Here is a 21,627-nt window from a genome sequence, read left to right on the forward strand (position 1 = left end):
GGTTGGTATATCTTTGCAATACATCTACCTTCTCCAAAAATCAGTACTGGTAATAAAATGTACAGTAAGTACATCTTTGTAGACCACGGAGGTAAATATAAAAAATTTTACCACCGAAAAAGATAAAAAAAAGTTACGGATCCAAGCATGGACGAAGCTTCACCTCCCATCCCATCCACCCAGATTGACCGCCCAAACCTCCCCACCTCCCGTTCCCCGCCTACCACGACCACACAGCAAACACTACCCTCCACCAACCACTCTCCACCACGTGTCCCACCGACCACGCCCCATCCACCCACCTCCCCGCCCCACCCCAAGCCACGCACTCCCCCCCCGCACCCGCTCCCCGCGGCGCGCGCCCCGCCCCCTTGACCGCCACGTCATCCCACTGCCACGCGGGCCCCGCTCCCCGCGCGCCCGGGGGCCGCGCCCTCCTCAAATGACCCCACCCCACCACCACCTCCGCACAACCGCGTCGCTTCCACCACACAGGAGATCCCCTGCGCCCGCCCCCACATCCCTGTAGCCGCCCCTGTTGCCGGCGAGAGCCCCTCCCTCCCCCGATCCCGATCCCCCGCCGCCACCCAGCCCGCAGCCATGTCGCCGTCGGAGCCGACGCGGGAGGAGAGCGTGTACATGGCGAAGCTGGCGGAGCAGGCTGAGCGGTACGAGGAGATGGTGGAGTTCATGGAGCGCGTGGCCCGGTCTGCGGGAGGGGCCGGAGGCGGGGAGGAGCTCTCCGTCGAGGAGCGCAACCTGCTGTCCGTCGCGTACAAGAACGTCATCGGCGCCCGCAGGGCCTCGTGGCGGATCATCTCCTCCATCGAGCAGAAGGAGGAGGGCCGCGGGAACGAGGCCCACGCCGCCTCCATCCGCGCCTACCGCTCCAAGATCGAGGCCGAGCTCGCACGCATCTGCGACGGCATCCTCGCGCTCCTCGACTCCCACCTCGTCCCCTCCGCCGGCGCCGCCGAGTCCAAGGTCTTCTACCTCAAGATGAAGGGCGACTACCACAGGTATATTAGAATATACACCATTCCCTTCGTGAGATCTAGCCTCTTTCTTATGCGAGTCTGCGGCTAGATGGTGCGATCCGTGTACGGAGCAACCGAGGAGTGAGGTTTATTGGTGGATCAACTCCAGATCTCTTAATATTGGGATATGATAAGGGGCATAGATTTCGAACATAAGTTATTAGCGGGCGATTTGAGTCCTTATTTATTGCTGGTTTGTAGGTATCGATCTGATTTCCGGCCTGTGTACAAGGGCCATGAACTGGTGGTTGGTGAAAGTCAGTTTAAGATCTGTATATAGATGTTTTGTGTGGGGGTGACAGGGATCTGAGTTCTTGGTGACGATTAAGTCAAAGTTTAAGGTGTGGTCTTTTTTCTTTGAATTTTTTGTGGTCTAGGTTCGTGTTATTGGTGGTGGAAAGTCAAGAAAGGGAAATAGATTCTGATGTCCGTGACGTTTGAGGGAGGGGGTTCCCCTCTTTCTTGATGGTGCAAAATACTGATCTTGCAATTAATGACATATTTTATATTATTGGTGTTGCTGTGAGGTTGCGATTTATAATTTGTTTACATGATTGGTGTTATGTGATATGGTTGATGGCTATGTATTTGTGGCCTGCAGTGTTTATCTGGGTATCTGATTTATCCTCGTGATGAATTTGCAGGTACCTTGCTGAGTTCAAGTCAGGTGCGGAGAGGAAGGAAGCTGCAGAGAGCACCATGAATGCTTACAAAGCTGCCCAGGTTAGATATCTAACGAAAACAAACCTTATTTTTTTGTGTACATGTTAATGGATTGATCATATATCTTGTAAATTGGGATTGATTGTTGGTGTTGCCTTTTGTGTTGTAGGATATTGCTCTGGCAGATCTGGCTCCTACCCATCCCATCAGGCTTGGTCTCGCGCTTAACTTCTCAGTGTTCTACTATGAGATCCTGAACTCCCCTGACCGTGCTTGCAACCTCGCTAAGCAGGTCTGCTTCTGCTCCCTCTGCCTCCCTTTACTGTGCATGGCATGTGAGGTTTCACTGTATGAGATAATGTGTTCTAGATTTGCATTGTTGGACACTTGGCTGAGCACATAAATGCTTTTATCACCTTTTTACTTTGTTGAAGACAGGATTTCCTTTGTTTAGTAGAATATGATATCAAGGAAATAATTTGTAGCTGCTGATATATGAAGTCATAGATTCATAGATGCTAACCTTTCTTTTAAAAGACAATCAAGGTTGCAAGGAAAACACTGCAAGTCTGTGACATATATGCTGTCAGAGTCTTTTATAGCCAATCACCGGCTTTTGAATCATAGTGGTGTATACTGAAGTAATTTGCATGGCATGACAAATTTTGCAAGACCTGAACTGTCGGAATACTATTAGCAAGGTTTAGTGCTATTAGCAAAAAAGAAAAGGCTTAGTGCATATAATCTGTGCTAGTTTTTGTTCATGCGTAATCACGGAAACGGTACCTCTTACTATTAAGTGTAACAAGTTCTAGTAGAGGCACTATTTACTTTGAAGTGGCAACAATGTTTCATATCTCCTCATTTTATGTTTCAAGTTCGTGTTCCTGTTTCATATTTCACCCATTTGTTTATTGCAATTTCCATTTATATTCTTATTCTGTGAAATCTAAGATGCTTAACTGTCTTTGCTGTTGGTTCTCCACTGAAATTGACATGTCTTGCTGCATACATTTCTACTTTATATTACTAAATTACAACCAAATGGTGAAAATTAACTTAGTTATGCTATTACAAAACTGTTTATTACTGACAGATGGTCTAGAATACATAAGGCACCACATATGCATAACCAGCTGTTTCTAATTCTAATTTGTGGAGTTTGCTATGTTTGTCCAAAACTGAGACAATCTCAATTTTCAACTACATTGCATCGAAGTACGCTTGATGTTATGATATTTTTACTTCACATTTTATTTGCTGGAGTTGACTTGGAATTTAATGTCTGTAGGCTTTTGACGAGGCCATCTCTGAGCTAGACAGTCTGGGTGAGGAGTCCTACAAGGACAGCACTCTGATCATGCAGCTCCTGCGTGACAACCTGACCCTATGGACATCTGACACCAATGTGAGTTTCCTAATTGTCTTTTTAATCTATTTAACCTTCTTAGTTCTCTTTGCCATGGTTCTCATCTGACCTTGTTCTCTCCTTCAACTTCAGGAGGATGGCGGTGATGAGATCAAGGAAGCTGCTGCCCCGAAGGAATCCGGAGAGGGTCAGTAAGATGGATCCAAGCTCCCGACCTGGTGCATCCGCTGATGTTTGGGAGTGATCCGAGCCAATGTTCCTGGATTTCGATAGCTATCCCCTAGTATACGTACCTCCAACGTCGTCATCACTGGACGATGCTGCATTGTTGCTGTTTAATTACGTACCTTAGATGTTTGTTGTTGCACGCTTTTGTTTCTGTTTTAAGTCCGATAAAATGATGGCTGGATGCTGGTTTTCATGCTCCAATCTGGCCACCATGGGGAAAAACCTGCTCTCATGTTGCAGTGTTGTTAGAATGATTGCATATGTTACTTGACGTATGGAGTATTTGACAGGCCTGCTGCCAAGTAGTATTTTGTTGAGATGGCTTTGCAAGTATTGTGTGTTCCTACCCTCGTCTGAACTTTGAATCATCTGAAATCCTGAATGCATGGAAGATGCGCTTTGGCTGTGATGAACTGTACATGGCTATGAGCGTTTCATCATGTAGCTGTCCGAAAGCAGCACGCACTTCAGGCTTATAGGTCGTCTGGGAACATGAATCTGATGCGCATCTGGGACCAAGAATCCATCCTATAGGTTGGTGGTGGTGCCCAAGATTCTTGAGCCCGATCAGATTGGCATACGCGGTTCCAGTAATCTGTATGCAATCCTATAATCCTGCCACAATCCAATAATTGTGCCGTGATCATTCAGTAATCCGTACTATGCTTGGCTACGCTATCACGAAACTCGCTTTCGTTCTCCAGCTCATCTTTCACGAAAACCACATCTCGCCTGTTCTATTCCAACGTCTCGATGTTGTCTTCGGTCTTGAACGAGGACTTGGACATAAACGGGCAGAAGGCAGCAATGAGGAAAAAATATTGACCACGAGCCTTTGGAATTGCACGCAATTAAGAGTTCTTCAAACATCACTTGCAAAGAAAATTAACCGCTTCGTACGCTGTGACCTCCACAAGGCATCGATATCATAGACTGAAGCAGCGGCGGCTTTGATATATGAATTTTGATGCCTACTAGGCATGGACATACAATTAAACTCGATACAAATATGGGCAGATACAACCAACTCGATACAAACTTGAGCACATGAATTTACAATCCAGTTTAATTTTTTTGGGGGATTTTCTGGAAACAAAAAAGATCCACATATAGACCATAATAATATGTATCTAGAACGATGCGAGAAAACATATCGGATGACAACAACAAAGTAGACTACCGGACTAACCTCTTTTTTTTTTCAGATCAATTTCCACTACTTTATACCGATGGGGATGCAAGAAAACACCCCCCATGACAACAGCAATGTAGACTAAACTCTCCAGGACTAACCTCTTTTTTCAGATTAACTTCCTCTAGTTTTTACTACTGATGCAGAATACGGTAACAGGTTGAAAGTAGGTTCGAATAGCAGCAGATCCACAGCCATGCGAGAAGAATGGATCACTCGTCTTCATCGGGCCTGCTTGCGAGACACAGCTCATGGAGCTCGTTCAGGATCCACTCCTCCCCGGTGTGGCCTCCCAGAACCAGGACCCTTGTCCCACCCACCACACATGTACTGTGTCCCCAGGCGAACTTCGGTGGCTGCCCGGGGACGTTCAGGATCCTCCATGCCGGTTTCTCCTCGGCAGGGTCAATCAGGAACAGCTGCGCCGGGGAGTGCAGACCAGCAATCGAGCCGCCAAATATGATGATTCTCCCACATGGCAGGCTCACAGCGACGTGGTCAAGCCTTGGCGGTGGGCCGACATTTGGGAACCCGGTCGTTGCCAGCTGCCTCCACTGGGGACTGTCTTCACCAACATCCAGGGTGTATGCGTCACTGGAGCGAAGCCGGAGCGAGCCGCTCTTTGCCAGTCCACCATACATGAATAGTTTGGTCGTACCGTAGACAGACATGGTGTGGCCAAGGCGGGATGGCGGTGACCAGGATGTAGGAATTTCCCTCCATGCTGGTTTTTCCTTTGTGAGGTCAAGAAGGAAGGTGTCGCTGAGAAGAACACCGGACTCTGTGCACCCACCTGAGACAACAAGCTTTGAACCATCCAAAGTGCATGAGCTGTGCCAAGACCGTGGCAGTGGAGGACCCTCACTTGCAACCTCCCTCCACGTAGGCTGCTGAGCATCGAGGTCAAGGACGAAGACATCATTGAGCAAACCTCGCTGTCCACAGCCTCCAAATACTACCAGCCATGACCCATTCAGCCATGATAGAGTGTGTCCCCATCGGCCAGGTGGGGAGGCAGAGACCTTGACACGGCGCCATTCTGGAGTTGGAGCCTCCAAGTTAAGCACAAACGTGTCATCCATTGGCTGCATGTTGACTCCCTCCCCTCCAAACAGGACAAGGCGATTACCAACAGCACATGCACTGAAGTTGCAACGGGAAGGCTCCACACGTCCTCCAACTGTGAACTTCCTCCATGATGCTGCCTCAAGGGTTGTTAGCTCTCTTGCAAGGCGACCCCATCGTAACATCTTGGTGCTCATCTCAAGCTTTACAGTGACATCTCTTCCCCATGCATTCTGGCAGACCATCTTCCTCAGGTGATCGTTCTTGGTTAGTTCATGCATTCTGGTACAGACTGATCCAATCGATGCTACATCTCTTGGTGATAGGCGAGATAAGATGTTGTGTGCAAGAACTTCGTCTGACAATTGGAGGATACCACAGTAATCTGAGCTCTGGATTTTGGGAGTATGTTCATGAGAAGCTGAGTTCAGATCTTGAATAGTGGGCCTGTGGTTGGACTGTTGTTTATACACTGGATATGATATATTGCTGAGATCAATGTTTGCCTCAGAGAATAGCTGGATTCCAATAACATGAGTCACAGAGCCATCATCCCCATGCATAGGAATGAGCCTTAATCTGTTGTAAAGTGGAGCACCATCCTTCCGGAAATTGAGCAGCTCGCCTTGGAATTCAATCCCCTCATTGAGGCATCGCCGAATCTCTGAAACAACCATGGGATCAACAAGGGGATGTCGCCTTTGTGCACGTGGATCCCGAAATTGCAGGAATCGGCTGAAAGACAAGTTTGAGTGAACACAGTTCGTGAGATGCTTCAATAGGCCCTCTGTCAAGTTTTTCAGTGTCAGCAATTTAAAAATTGGTATAAGAAAAAAAGATAGCAAACAAGAAAACAAGCAGACAATATCCACTGTAAAATGTTCCTAGTATAGAAAGATCAAATATTTACTCATCGACTTACGTCAACAAGACAGGCTAAAAATGTATATTATCATGCTACTGATTTTGGCACAAAACTTGAATTTCAACCAGTTTCAGTACTGAAGTTGTTAGCTAGATCTGATGTGAAATGCTTAAACAACTTCAGACTGGATCCAATGATCACCTAACTTTCTATTCAACACAATTTCTGTGGAGTCAGATTAGCATTCCTAATGATATCCTGATTTTTCACCAAATATCCAATATCATAAAACAAAGTTTTACAAATGTAAAGAGTATGAATAGGCTAGTGAACTAGTGGTGGGAAGGCTAACCCGCCACCAACCTGGTCTCAAGACAACCATCGACACAGGGTGCCCACCCAGGTTGTCATGGACTGCAAATCTTTTTTGTATACCCATATATTCTAGGGTTTATTCTTACATCATCCCTTTCTCATGGACTGTAGCAGTGCAACCAAAGTATGAAGCGAAATATTTTACAGGTAGCCATCAACATGTTCTCCCCAACCTCTGCTCACCAGAAAACCATAACAGGCTCAGCAAAAGTTGAATGGATCCATGGACATTTCACTGTCGGTGCACCTTTGCGATCTGAAACCCATTACTTACAATCCCAAATAGTTCACCTACAACATGAATAAGCCCAAAACTGGATCTCATCTGCTCCATCAATTATTTTAAGAGATGTTTTCTACGCGTTTTTCCGCATATGCACAACACAGTTTTTTGTTGAGCTTGTACTGATAACACATTGCTAGCCTGCTTACTCTTACTACAGCATGGCCAGTGGCCCACCAAATTATTTCACTACTGTCACCACTAACCATTACTTAAGTGACAGACTGCACACCAAATTATCTCACGAAGGCAAACGCTCTGAGAATCACTAAAATTGACACCGGCTGTCCAAATCTCACTATACTACCACCCGCCCTTCAATTAAAGAGTCACAAAATCCTAAGTTCACAAAACTCCAATCAAAAGGCTTTACTACATTCTGAAATCCTACTGACAACAAAGCACTACCCATTTCTGCCTTCGCCGCAGCATCATTCACACACACATCACTTGAATTGAAAATCGTGAATAACACAAATACGTGCTGTGCTGTACCAAACGGATCCTGCAACCAAAGGACGGTCCCGCTAATGCGCCTGAAAATCCTAAATTCCGACACGACGAGAGGCGGCTCATGATTTCAGTTCGCCCGGGGCACGAAGCAAGCAAGCGGCATTCTCCAGCATCGCAAGCAGAGAAAAACATAGCAGAATAAAACAGAGAGGAGGTCCGGCGTACTGACCAGTTGCGTCCGAGCACCTCGTGGGCGCGGTACCCAGTGGCGGCCTCGAAGGCGGCGTTGACGTAGATGACGGGGAAGTCGGCCTCCGCCGCGTCCGCCACCACGATCGCCGCCGCCCTCTGCTCCCCCATCCCCACCCCCACCCCCACCCCCGCCGCCGGCGCACCCCACGCCCACCCCTCCTCCTCCTCCTCCTCCTCCTCCTCCTCCTCCCCGTCTACCTCCATCCCCTCCTCCCCTTCCACCTCGTCCTCCACCTCCCACAGCCTCATCCGCTTCACCGCTACCACGCCCCGATCCCCCGCCCCCTCGTCGTCGAACATGCCAAGCTGCCCACCCTCTCTCCTGAGTCCCCTCCCTCCCTCTCTCTCTAGCTTTCTCTCTCCTCGGCGTGCGCGCCCGTGGTTTGGTGTGGTTTGGTGCGGGAGGAAATGGGAGATTCTGCTGGGGCGGCAAGATATTTCTGCGCCTGGTTTTTATCGGCGCGGGGGCAGCGGGGCGAAAGGGCCACGGGTTGCGGGTTATTTACGGGATCTGCCACGCCGGGAGCGGCGTGGCAGGCGAAAATATCTGCCGCGGAGGCGGTAGGGTGGGCCCTCGGCTGTAAGGGGGCGGCGCTAGGTGGGGCCCGTGGCGTGGGATCGGATCCGACGATGCACGTGGTTTCCTTCGCTTCGCAGGGAAGAAAATGCCGCCCTACCACCACGGCACCGCATACGTTCAACTCTTTATACTCGGAAAAAAAAACCAATTTCCTTTTTACTTTTTTGCATAACCATTTTTTGTTTGCACATGATGGGATAATAATACCTAGCATTGTCATGTGTAAAACATGTCCGGTATCTAACTAGGTGGTCTCTCCGTTCCAAAAAAGAAAAAAGAAAATGCAGCTCTCGTTTCTCGAAGAGTCAAACCAATTTCAATTTTGATCAAATTTATACAAAACATTACTAACATTCACATATCCAAATATATTTAGCATGTTACATGATTAATCTATTGATATTTATTTTGTACCATAACTATTAGTACTATTTTGTATAAATTTAGTCAAATTTAAAATTGATTGACTTCTCGAGAAGCGATAGCTGTGTTCTTTTTAGGACGGAGGGAGTATATATGCGCAAAATGTGTCCTTATTTTTACTTTTAGGTCTTAGTTTATTATTACCATTAGCTCAAAACTTTTAATCTCAACTTTTATGATTGTATTTTTTTAAAGAATTATGATCGTATTTTCCTTAGATCTTGCCTACTAAGGATCTACGGCAAAAAAAAAAGAGTGGAGAAGAGACGAAGTGGCTTACCACTTTTTTTTTAACATTTTATCGAATTAGTTTAATCAGGGATTCAAATGTAAGCACCGTAGTAAAAACTTACATAGTACCTAAGGACCACCTGGATAAGTATGGCTTAGTAAACATGTTAGGTGAAAAGCACCCTAGTATACATCTACAAAATATCCTGAAATCAACATCATCACCTAAACAAGATCGGGCTTGGTTCCTCAGGTATCACTCAAAAGTCGTCGGTGCTTGTGTCCAAATCTTCTGATGTTTCAGTTATGTGGATGGTTACTTCTATGTAAAGAGGTTAGTGGAACCGAGTGGCACTCCTCAGGTCCTAGGTTCGACTCCTCGTGGGAGCGAATTTCAAGTAGGGGTTAAAAAAACCTCCTCGTCTATCCCACACCAAAGCATGCTGCAAGGCCTGGCCTAGGCTCACGTAGGTGCAAGTGCCGTCATGTAAGGGTGGGGTAGGGGTTTGGAGGTTTTCTAGACCTGCGTGAGAAGGTCTTTCTTCTTAAGCAAAAGCCTGGGGCCGTCATACCCTCCGTAGGTCTAGTAAAGAGAGCTTGCCTAGTAGTTGTCAAGTACTATCTGATAGCTTTGTTAATTATTTAGTGTTCTTTTTCTATTTTTAAGAAAACTTTTAAGCAAAGAGTTTGTCATGTTGCTATCAATTACTTTTGGCAATTATCTAGTGTAGATATATGCTACGTGAGTCAGCATAATGATAAATCAATTTAATCACCGCGGATGCTAGTATTTAGAAAATGGAAGTATGTCTCCATCGCTCATTGTCTAACGAGCTCCATCAAAGAAAGATCCATAGTGACTAGAGTGCTAGACTATGCTTTTACCATATGCTGCTTTTATGAATGTAATTCTTTTAAATCTTGTCTACACTCATCAGAATGTCAATCTCTAGTCTACTCATGCACTTCTACACCTATCAATTTGAAGTCCTTCTGTAATGCACAACACAATGGCATGATGATTTCTTGTTACAACTAGCAAGTTGGCGTGATGATAAGTAGCTAGGATCAATACTTGCAAGAAAAAAAATTACACTCCCATCCTTTTTAAATTTTGAATATATAATGTTTAGAACAAACTAATTAGTTTCGTGATTTTTAACTAAGTACTTAATTAGCTTATCATATATTTAGAACAAGGGAGTATAAACACAATCTGTAGTAAACAAAACAAATTTATGAGGTTTTTCCACGCCAGATCTTCCCAGGAACATTCACCTTTAATTTTTTATTAAAAAAGAAAAGAGAAGAGGAGATACCAACTCAACAGCAAGATATGCTCATCGACGCCACCAAGCCAAGCGGCAGGCAAAGCAAGCCCAGAACCTTCCGTTCCGTCAAGAGCACCAAAATATCCCCGACACTACCGGAGGGCAAAACCGTCACCCGGCGACCCCCTTAAAATAAAAATATATCGTGTCGCCCGCAAGATCTGCTGCTGTCCTCTGTCCTCGTCCACCCCGGTCCCGTGGAAAAATATCTCTGCGGCGCGCGAGGGCCACTTGCGCGGCGCCACGTCACCGTCGAGCCGGGCCTCGGAATGTTCGGCCGCCGCTTTTCCTTTTGCCGGCTCACCGTCGCCGTCGGCCGGAGCCAACGCGAGCAGCGCGGAGATTCCATTGGTTGGAGCTTGGGATGGGACTATGGGAGGAGAATAGCTGTGCGAAAGGTGTGTGTTTTCGGACGTGAGCAAAATTCATGACGCTACGGCGGCTGCATCAGCCAGGCACCAGTTGTCAGCCATGCAGCAGCGGCTGCAGCCAGCCATGTTCCCCCCCCCCCCCCCACCCCCACCCCCACAACTGTTAAAAAAAAGACGGGAACCATAAACTGAAATGGACTTCATTTACCAAAGCTTATGCAAAGATGCAGAAAAAATAAATGATATACATATTGAACTTAAGAGTACACAAGGTATACAATTAGAACATTTCAGTGCTACAATAGTTGATCCGTGCTTTCTCAAGTCACAACAACAAGAAATTAGAAAGAAATTGGTAGGTTGCATTCATAACAACAAATTAGCAATTTGAGAAAATGTCTCCATCATGTCAACCCATAAAGTCCTGCTGCAATCCAATCACAAACTTCACTAATATCGTCGTTGGTAGTAGCGGCTAACCAATCTATGTTGGGATACGAGGTAGGCTACGCTAGCGCAAAATAAAATTTTTCTACCGCGTAAACCAGGAATAACTGCTGTTATAAATCACGGGATTAACACTCGACGCACAGGTGCGGAAGTTGTAAAAACGTGTCGAGGCAGCGAAGTCGATCACACGTTGATGCAGTGTAGTCGAACACGTCGACGTCGAGCAGCTCCTCAGCAGTTCGTCTACGTGCAGTGACTCCCTCTCGTGCCGCACCTCGTCAGGCTTGTCGTCGGCTCATCAGGTTCCTCGTCGGAGCTCTCATGCGGCGGCTTGTCCAAGTGCTGCAGATGCAACACCTCCAAGGTATCCACATGTGCAAGGAGGAAGCGTCGCAAGCTGGACTGCTAGGTCCGCGAGTTGCAACAAGGCGAGGGCGTGGGAGGTGCGGCTGCTGCTGGTGCAAAAGGGATTAAACCCTAGGGTGCCCTCACCCCTCTATATATAGGGGTTCCTGACGAGCCTTTGGATCCGAGGCCCTTTAGTACTCCTAAACCTGATCCAATTCGGATCATATCCGAATTGGGCTTCCAGCCCTTTAAGTGTGTGACCCTATAGGTTCATATACGTATAGACATGGCCCGAGTATTCCTACTCGGCCAATAATCGGTAGCGGCCTCTAGCAAGACGTGCCAACTCCTATACGCACACGAAGATCATATCAGACGAACTGTCATAACATCACGTACATGCTATTCCCTTTGCCTCACGATATTTGGTCTAGCTCCAAGCCGACCCCTCTTTCTCGATGTTATGATTCGGAATCCCTTTCTAGGTTAACTCTTAACCTCACGTAGCATGACCATGCATTTTTGGATCCGATTACTTGAGGGGCCCAGAGATATCTCTCTCAAATAGAGGGGCAAATTCCATCTTGACTGACCATGCCTCACAGCATGCTTCTTGACAAACCCGAAAGCTACCTTGATGACTACCTAGTTACGATGTAGCGTTGATAGCCCCTAAGTAAGTCGATCCACATCTTAAATACATGCGACAGTCTCAGGTCTAAGGACAAAGCGTACACATTGTGTAAAGAGAGAACTACGTAACTCGTGTTGGGCCAGTCCTAGCACATGTCTCTACACGTGCCCACATTATTAGTTTGACATCTCCATGTCCATGACTTGTGAAACATAGTCATCAACCAATACATGTGCTAGTCTAATATTCATGTGTGTCCTCACATGAACTCCGCCTAGGAACAACTTTTAGAATAACCATACAAGTAAAGAGTTTCACACACAATTCACATAATTGCAAACCAATTCAAGTAGCCTTTAATGGATATTCAAGGAACACAATATGTAACATGGATACAATGGAATATCATCATCTCTATGATTTCCTCTAGGGCATACCTCCAACAATCTGATGCAGGGTCATTTTCATCACCAGTCCTAATAAGGTAGATGCCATGACCAAACATGTCAGTAACAACCATTCCAGGTTTGTTGTTGTCCAATGCAAAATTGTGTAGTGCAAAGCATGAAACAAATAATCTTTGATTGCTTCTTCATAATATATAATGGTATACCTCTTAGAATTTGCCACTTACTCTTTAGCACCCCGAAAGCCCGTTCCACAATATTCCGAAGGCACGAATGATGGTAGTTAAAAATTTTATTCAAATTCTCAGGACCTTTGGCATTAAACTCCGATAAATGGTGCCTGCCCTTGTGATATGGCTCCATATAACCCTCATGCAGTGGGTAACCAGAATCCACCAAATAGTACTTTCCTACAGATCAACATTGTTATACAAAGAGCAATTTAGAATGGCAGTCCCATATCTTACAAATAAAATAAGGTCACCTTGGGGTGGGTGAGGGAAATGCTCAGCTTGGTTTAAAGTCTCCCTCAAAATAGCAGTGTCATACACAACACCCTTCTTCCCCGTAGCGACAAATGTGAACCTCATGCCCATGTCACAAATGGCCAAGACATTCTCACTGGTGAACCCCTTTCTATTGATAAAATCATCATGTGTGTGCTCACGGACTGACACCGGAATGTGGGTTCCATCTATAGCTCCTATGCACCCATCAAATATATGGTGAGAATTGATGCAGCCTAGGATGCACACACCTGAACAATAGATCCATTGGCCTAATAATAGTACGTGCAAAGAGACCACGACATCTCACTGAACTTCCGACTCACCTATGGAATCTATTTGACATTTGTCTCTAGCATTGTCTTGTGCCACATGCTCATAGGAACATCCCTAAGGCCTCAACTAAATCACATTGTTGTGTGGATTTTAGCCCATCGTTAGACACTAAGATTGAATGCAACAACTGGAATGCAGAATGGATGGAGACCGAAATTTTTGTAGCACTTCTTACTGTTAGCAAGGTTAATAGCAACCCATTGACGGCCAGTCAACTCATGCAAGTGCAACGGACCATCTTGCACTCTACATCCACTTGAGATAGACGATGCATACGCAGCTAACACACCAATGGTTGCACCCATGTCCTACCAGGTAGACCACTCATCCCTCAACCTTGCTGGTGAGGTGCTGGTGTTGCTTGAATTTTCAGAGCTTGACATTCCTTTCATTTTCAGACCATAACAGTGTTCAATGGTCCCAGCTTCTTCAATAAGCAGTCTGAAAATTCTAACAGAAATATCATGGTGAAAATTCTTCTCAATTGCTGAAGAAGAAGAGCAGATAGAAAAGCTAAACATTCTCAAATCTGGTATAGTTTTGGATTAGAAATTCTAGTGGCAGAGCTAGTTTTTTATTTGAATGAAATTTTATTATCACAAATGTGCTCCTTGTTTCAACTTTGACTTAAGTGTACAGAAACTCAAGAGACCCATTTCAGTTAAACTATATTGCGTAACTTTAGGATCCATTTGAGCTTGACTTGTTGACAGCCACCTCATTCATCATGGAGACCTTCAGGCTGAAAAATAAATCACGCTGTCAAACACATACCTAATTATTAAGCTATTCAAGTATACATACCTAATTAAAAACAACAAGAGCAGCAGACTCAAGTGCAACGACACAAATTTATATGGATAAATAGCATGAATAATCAAGGTCTAACACAACATAATTCATATTACATACATGATGCCACACCATGCCATGGTCACAGTACACATACATACATTCCCAGGTAGAGGCAAAAGACATTCTAATCATGGACCGGTATTACTTCCTCTTGACATTATCCCAAGTCTATTGGAGCCATGCAATTTGGTTCTCTACAGCAGTAATGCTCCTATAAGATGCATGTCGTGCTGGTGATCTAAATAGCTCAGTTGCTATGAAGTACAACTCGAACCCATTCGGTACACCATCTTGTTCTACAAGGTGCAACATTTCCATAACGTCCTCTTCCTCATGGCTGATTAGATTTCTTTCATTCATAGTCCTTTGAATCATGCTCTCAGATATGCGTTCGACATAGTACTCCATACTCTTACTTCTCTTGGGTGGTGGGCTGTCAACAACATGCTCCTTTCCTGATCTTTGCGACACACGACCCACACTAGACCGTCCAACATTGTCCTCCAACCAGGCATCATTTTCATCTGCCATTGGGTCAGGGTTGCCTTCACTTCCACAACTTGGTGTTCTATCTCCAATTGCACCAACACACAACATTGGACCACCTTCAGTGTCCGTTGTCCCTAAAAGAGTGGTTAACTCATCATAGAATGGAAATGCCTTGCCATGGAAATGTTTGTTTGCCTCATTCTCCTATAAGTCATAAATAGGAAATATGTAAGCATGATGGCAATATGAGGTCCCCTCATTGAAAGCAGAAGGTAAATGATAGGAAGCAGTAATTATTAGAACAAAAAGTAGTTACCCCAATTCGAGCTGTCCACCATTCATCATCGCAATCGATGGTGTGGATACTGTTGTTCCACTTGGTACCACTCTTGTCTTTCAGTTTTCTCCAATCCTTGTACTGCCTCTTAAAGGCATTAAATTTGTTCTGAAACTGTTTACAGAAATATTTCCTGCCCGTCTGTTGTTTAAAATTTGTATACAGGTTGTGCCAACCTAGCTTGGTTAGGCCCTTTTGTATTGTAGTTGAGCTTATTCTTCTCATCAATGCAGAGGTCCAAGAATATTTTTGTAGTGTTATCATCCCAATTGGTACGGCCTGCATCCATCTGTGTGCAAGTTTGAATTATAAGTCTTCCTAACTACAAGGTTTGTATGCCACACATGTAGTAGCAAAGACAACATGCAAGATAGGAATCACCATTTATCAGAATGTGCACAAAATGAGGTGGAATTGATGCTTGCCTCGTTGTGCTTGCGTCTTGAAGGAGTTGTACGCAGCTCGTAGCAACGGGCTTCAGGTGGAGACCATGATGATGTAGAGGAGTGTGCCACTGCTGCCGTCTTTGTTAGGTACCCTAGTGTAAGTTTCCTTTTTTTTTCAGAAATCAACTCAACCGATTAGAGTCAATAATTCATGTGTGCACACTTCTGTACTAGACACAATGGGAACGGGAAGGGTGGGAGTGTACCTTCTGTCAAAGCTTCGATTCAAATTGCTGCTATCCTTGGTGAGCAGATCAGTAGACGGACTAGCTTAAAAGCTGAAAAAGTAATGATTGTGCTTAATCATACAACATGCAGTGATTGTATGTCTTTGCAAACGATACTAGAAACAAGCATAGAAATATAAAAACAAATGGTAAGAAGGTTTAATTTGTTGTGCTCACAATGAATCCTTTCTTCACAAGAATTGTCTATCAGTGAAGCACGTTTGCATAGACAATCATGCTGGCACAATTTTAGAGAATGCTGTCAAATCTACTTGCTTGGGCTTCCATATCAATGATATATTCTGAACCTGGCCAATAATGCATGCTATGCTAGGAGAAGTGTGGACACAAATTGGGGAGGAGAGTTGGTATTGAAACTTTGCAAGCCATTCAAGAACAACCTGTCTGTTCAGAGAAAGGCTGCAGATTAAATCAACATTTTTAGTTTTTTCTTTAAACTAAATCAACATTTTTAGTTTGTTGTTTAAACTAAATCAACACTTTCAGTTAATCGAATCATTTGTAGTAAAATTAAACATGTCTAACACGAGGAACAAGGATGGAACCATCTATCAAGAGAGAAACTATGAGATTGTAAGATGCAAAATGGCCAAATGAAGGTACCAATCCAGCGACGCTAAGGAGCCCCTGGCGCCAATGGATCCAGGCGTGATTTCTTGCCCTTGCGCCGGCAGGTCCATGGGCAGGCGGGCGATGGCGGCGAGCCCCTGTCCCCTAGTGGTACGACGACGGCGGGCCCCTATCCCCTAGCGTGGCGACGTCGGGCAGCACATGGCGGCAGTCGATCCAGGGGTGATATCCTGCCCTTGCCCCGGCGGATCCATGTGCGGACGACGACGGCGGAGCTGGGTGGGGCAGCGACGGCGGGGCGGAGGACGGCGGCGGCGGGGCTGGCTGGCGGCGGGGAGGGGCCGAGCGAAGGCAGAGTGGGCGGTGGTGCTAGGCAGAGTGCAGGGCATCGGTGGGAGGCGACGGGAGATGGGGAAAAGGCGACGGGAGTTGAACCGAAGAAGATAAGCGCAGTTGTTTGGTGGGCTGCCGGGCTGTTGCTGTTTGGGCCGCAGTCAAACGGCTAGGCTGTACAGCAACAGCTGCAACCCGCTAGAAAATCTCAAGCGAACAGGCCCAAAGTAACGATGTGCAGCGCTGGTCACTGTTTAAGCAATTTGGGAGCAAAGTCACTTTATCCATTAAACACTAAACGTTTATGTACACATACACGGTACACACGTCATACTCTAATGAGGTACTTTAGGGTGACAGATCACGTCACCTATATATAACCGAAATAAACTAGGTGTAAATGTGAACACATGTCAATTAAACCTAGATCGGCGTATTTTACCATAAGAAACTTAACCAATTGGCAATTGCTTTTACACATGGTTCGCGATGAAGTTAGTTATTGTATAGTTTTCATGCTTTCCTTCACCAAAATCATTTTGTTTCCATATCCAATTAGGGCTGGACAAAAAACTCGTGACTCAGTAGCTCGCTTGGCTCGACTCATTTAAGAATGTTAAAGCTAGAATGTTAAAGCTGAGCTAAGGTTTTAGATCGCTTCCTTTAATGAGCAGCTCGCAAGCTACTCGCGAGCCAAAACGAGCCAAAGGCTATAGCCCATCGCCCCCAGCCCAATAAGAAATAGGCCCATACTTTAGCCCAATTCTTCATGAGTATAAATGACCACCCTAAACCCTATAGAACCTCGCATCACACACTCCGTGCCCCTTCTTATTGCACTGTGTGCTGAGCCGAGCTAGCTCGAAATCCACCCCTATATCCAATCCATGATTCCTTATCCTCGATGATAAGATCTGTCTTCTTCATCTCTATAAGATTTTACCGATGACGGAAGTATGGGTTATGATGAAGGAAGAATGGGGAGAAAGGCTTCCTAGTGTTCAATGGTTGGTGAATAGAGCAATGGGCCGTTGTCACTTTTATGGGTTAGGGTGACATCTAGCCAAGCCTTTTATGGAATAGTATTTTGGTTGATCATTGATTAACCAATTCTAAAGTCAATCACAATGATTTAAAATTAATTGTATATAACTATAAGCACTAGCTAATTATCATTTGTTGTCTAATATTTACATTTTTTAACACTATGCATTCACTCCCGACAATTCATATCTTCCCCTTTTTCATCCTTTCTCTTTGCACCCAGTAGTGTTCGCATGTCTGCTCGAAATTGTCTAGTGTCTTCCTCCTCCCTCTTCAAGTTCCTTGCGAAAGTTGTCCATTTCATTGTACATGTGCCTCTGCTCAATTATAGCAAACTCTCGAGTCTCGCCTATGAGTTGACATTTGATTAGTTGTAATCCAGCACAGCTGTACACTAGTCTTTGGTATATTTGTCCTTCACTTTTAAGTTTTAGGGCTCCTTTGGAACATAGGATTTTTATAAAAGTTCTGTAGGGTTTAAATCCTATAGGAAAATTTTCCAATGTGACCTTTTGGACCGAAGGACTGGCTACCAATCTTTCAAAATTCCTATAGAATGGCTCAATCCATAAGATTTTTGGAGGAAATCTAACATCAGGTCCAACCTTCTTGACAACTTTCCTTTGTTCTCTTTTCTTTATTTTTCCTATATTGCATACAAACTTTCTACATTTTCGAAACTTATAGGATTGCAAATGTCATACAACTCTATTTATATGTTTTTCCTATTTCTACATTTTAAGATTCTTACATTCCAAGGATGAACCCGTAGAGGAGTAAACTGTCCGAACAAATGAAATCCCATAGAAAAAAAATAATTTGTCCTCCACATTCAGCATATACCGTTTATATAATGTTTATAAATGGAAACTGTCCGAACAAATGAAATCCCATAGAAAAAAAATAATTTTGTCCTCCACATTCAGCATATACCGTTTATATAATGTTTATAAATGGAAAAAAATGGGGGGAAGAGCTCGAAAGTGCATGTCGCACTTGCCTTTCACCGTCACCAACTATTCTTTAACATCAAGAGAATATTGTGCTATGTGTGCATTCCGCACACCACGTGATTCCACCGCCATCATATCCTGTTTGTGTACACACATGTGGCAGATACGTTAGGTGCCTCCGATGAGGCAACATCGCCGTTTGCGTCGTCACTTTAAGATTAGCCGAATCCTTATGCTCGAGCGGTATGGGACAAAGAAATTGTGTTGCCGCGTGCGCGCACATCCAGGCCGAGCTCGCGTATGCGTGGGCTTTCTGCTCGGCAGAAGGAAAGGCTGGAATCTGGGTCGAATCCAAATCGGCCCGACTTAATTAGGTCGCATTGCATGTTGCAAATTACGCTTCCAGATTTTTTCTGAGAGTGGTATAAAATGTTCATACAAGATGCATCGTTTCAAAAAAGGTACCATCTCCTTCACAGAATATATCTACTTTTTATATTTCAACTTGTCTCGAAATAGTTCTCAGAGGGTTGCATAGGGTACTTCGATCTTTTCTATATTATAGTGATCAATAAAGTATTGGAACGTGAAAGAGTCTCAAGCCTAAGATTTAGAATACCTGAGTAACATCCAAGACATGATTTGACTTCCAATCAAAGATAAACGGTGAAAATAAAAAAAGTTATTAAAAAAATAGGTCGGCTTCCCCTGTCTACTTCGGTAAAAAAAATGCAGTATCAAAACATAAAATTTAAACGAATTTAAGTTTGGTGATAAATTTTCTTTAGTTTTGTTTAAAATTCGTCATAGCTTGCAATTGAGCACTTGCTCGAAAACTGAGCCCTAGATTGAAGCATATGTGATGCGCTAAAATAAACTTGACGACCATATACTTGCTCTGTTGACAGCATGATCATGGCGATACCATGTTATGGATGCGTCATGGCTTGAAAATCTGAAAGACTCGGGTGCGATAGAGGTCCTGAATTTCACTAAAACACTGGTAGGCGCAGTTGAAAATCTCGAGCCGAATTAAGTTTATTTTTCAATAGCTGATCGATATGCATGAAGTTTATCTTATTTTCAAAAAACTTTATGCATTATTGATGTGTATATAAATAAAACTAAGTCAAACGCTCAAGAAGAGAGAAAAACAAAATTCCCGGCTACCGCTACCACTGCATTTTTACTTCTACGCTGCCTTATTCTACTGGCCATCTCCATCTCCTTGCCGAGCACGCGCGCCATGCACGTTGATGCGCGCCGCCGCTGCCGGCGCCATCCGCGGCCGTGCCCTCCCCCTCGGCCCTCACCACCTTCTCGACGGTCATGGTGCCGACGTCAGACGCGGCCCTGGCGACGGCGCCCACCGCCGCTGACACCCACGCGGCGCCGCGCGACGTGTAGGGGGACCCCGCGACGACCTCCCCTGCCGCGGCCAACACCCCCAGGCGCGCTCCGTGACGTTGAACCGCTCGTCGACGCCGCGCGCCGCGCCGCGGGCAACCGTCGTGCCGAGGCTGAACTTGTCGCTGAGCCCGAGCGGCGGTCCAGCGACGCCACGCGCGCCGTCGCCGACGACAGCAGCTGCTGGTGCCGCCCGTCGAAGGACTGCTCGCGCCGCAGCGCGTCCTTGCTCCGCACGAGGCCCCTCGCCAGCATCGTGCTCACCACCTCCTCCGCCTTCCTCACCGCCGCTCCGGTCGGCGTTCCCGGCGAGCTGAGTCCTTGCTTTAATTTTGTTACCAAAGCAAATTTTAAAAAATTAGGTCAATTGAATTTGAAAGCATACTTGAATTTCATAAAATCACGCAGCTTAGGTTAGTGAATTTGAAAAACGTGGACTCTTAATTACTTCTGTATTGGAGTAGGCTTCCGGTGGCAGTTCATAGTCTTCCACCGGTGTGATATTCACAGCAACATCGCCACACATGCTTGATCCCTGCAACAATTAATGCATGGGCATTTCAAGATTGTAATTTGAAACCGAGAGGAGTTTGGAAATTGGTGAATTTGAAACCGAAATATCGATTTTCATACGGAGAGGAGAAGAGCTGTGTCCGCTCCATGAAACTCCTTGAATGTGACATATGCAACCTGGGAAGTCTCTGAGTCCCTGTCAAGAGGTTTAGAACAGAAGAAACAAGAACATGAGCAGTGGCAGGGAGATGCAAAAGGAATGATCAAATTAAGCAGGGGCCGGGCACACCTTCGCATTTCGACGAACTCGATCTCCCCGGAGAAGGAGAAGAACTCCTTCATGTTCTCCGCGGTGGCCGAGAGCGGTATGTTTGTCACCTTGATAGTTCTGACCTGAAGCAGAGAGGACATCAAACTAGATCAATCAATCGGCTTCAACCAGGCACCATATATTAGCAGCTGATACTTGTTCAAACAAAAACATGTTCAATTAATAACTGTTCTACCATTCTGAATATGCTGTTGAACGTTGTTTACTGATGTGATACATTTGCCGAAACAAATTCTTGTTTATCTGTATGGTTTCCAGTAACTAGAAGTGCGATAGTTCTGAATTTTGTACTAATAGGCAGGGAGATGGATCCGACTCACATCCGAGGCATCGATGGTCAAAAGAAAAAGATACACCCGAGCCCTCGGGCGAGGCGGATAACACTCGGGTGAGGCGGACAACACTCGGGCGAGGCGGACAGGGTCGGGCGAGCTGGAAGGGGGTCGGCAGCTCACCTCCGGTCCTACTGACGAGGTCTCGGGGTCGGGAAGAAACAAGCCGACGCGGAACAAGGAACGACGGCGTTTCGGTAGCGGTGGTGCTTCTGGTGGACAACAAGCAAGCTTTAGAGCTGCGCGAGAGGATGGCGAAGCGGCTGGTGAGGTCGGCAAGGCGCGGGGTTGGGCGGAAGGGGGAGCTCCACAGAGAGCTCAGGCGGCGGCGCTTGAGCGCGAAGCAGAGGAGTGTGCGGCAGCGAGTGCG

General features: G+C 45.6%; 2 protein-coding genes and 2 pseudogenes across 3 annotated transcripts; 1 reads left to right on the plus strand and 3 right to left on the minus strand.

Moving 5' to 3' along the window:
- Positions 1-477: 477 nt before the first annotated feature.
- Positions 478-3,614, plus strand: LOC117866418 (14-3-3-like protein GF14-D). Its single transcript, XM_034750623.2, has 5 exons — positions 478-1,019; positions 1,682-1,760; positions 1,870-1,992; positions 2,992-3,108; positions 3,202-3,614. Exons 1-5 carry the CDS (start codon positions 601-603, stop codon positions 3,262-3,264), a joined length of 801 nt encoding a protein of 266 aa, XP_034606514.1. The 5' UTR covers positions 478-600; the 3' UTR covers positions 3,265-3,614.
- Positions 3,615-4,226: 612 nt separating this feature from the next.
- LOC117866417 (adagio-like protein 3) lies at positions 4,227-8,097 on the minus strand. Of its 2 annotated transcripts, none has more exons than XM_034750621.1 (2): positions 7,760-8,097; positions 4,227-6,289 (listed from the first exon to the last, which is right to left on the minus strand). In XM_034750621.1, the coding sequence occupies exons 1-2, from the start codon at positions 8,080-8,082 to the stop codon at positions 4,702-4,704; spliced, it is 1,911 nt and encodes a 636-aa protein (XP_034606512.1). In that variant the 5' UTR covers positions 8,083-8,097; the 3' UTR covers positions 4,227-4,701. The 2 variants fall into 2 exon arrangements, with proteins under 2 accessions (XP_034606512.1, XP_034606513.1); XM_034750622.2 differs by having other exon boundaries at positions 4,227-6,341; positions 7,760-7,915.
- Positions 8,098-13,707: 5,610 nt separating this feature from the next.
- Positions 13,708-15,369, minus strand: LOC117834453 (uncharacterized; annotated as a pseudogene).
- A 4,507-nt stretch (positions 15,370-19,876) lies between these two features.
- Positions 19,877-21,108, minus strand: LOC117834454 (binding partner of ACD11 1-like; annotated as a pseudogene).
- Between the last annotated feature and the right edge of the window lie 519 nt (positions 21,109-21,627).

This window comes from Setaria viridis, chromosome 8 (genome assembly GCF_005286985.2).
Source record: "Setaria viridis chromosome 8, Setaria_viridis_v4.0, whole genome shotgun sequence".
Lineage (NCBI taxonomy): Eukaryota > Viridiplantae > Streptophyta > Magnoliopsida > Poales > Poaceae > Setaria > Setaria viridis.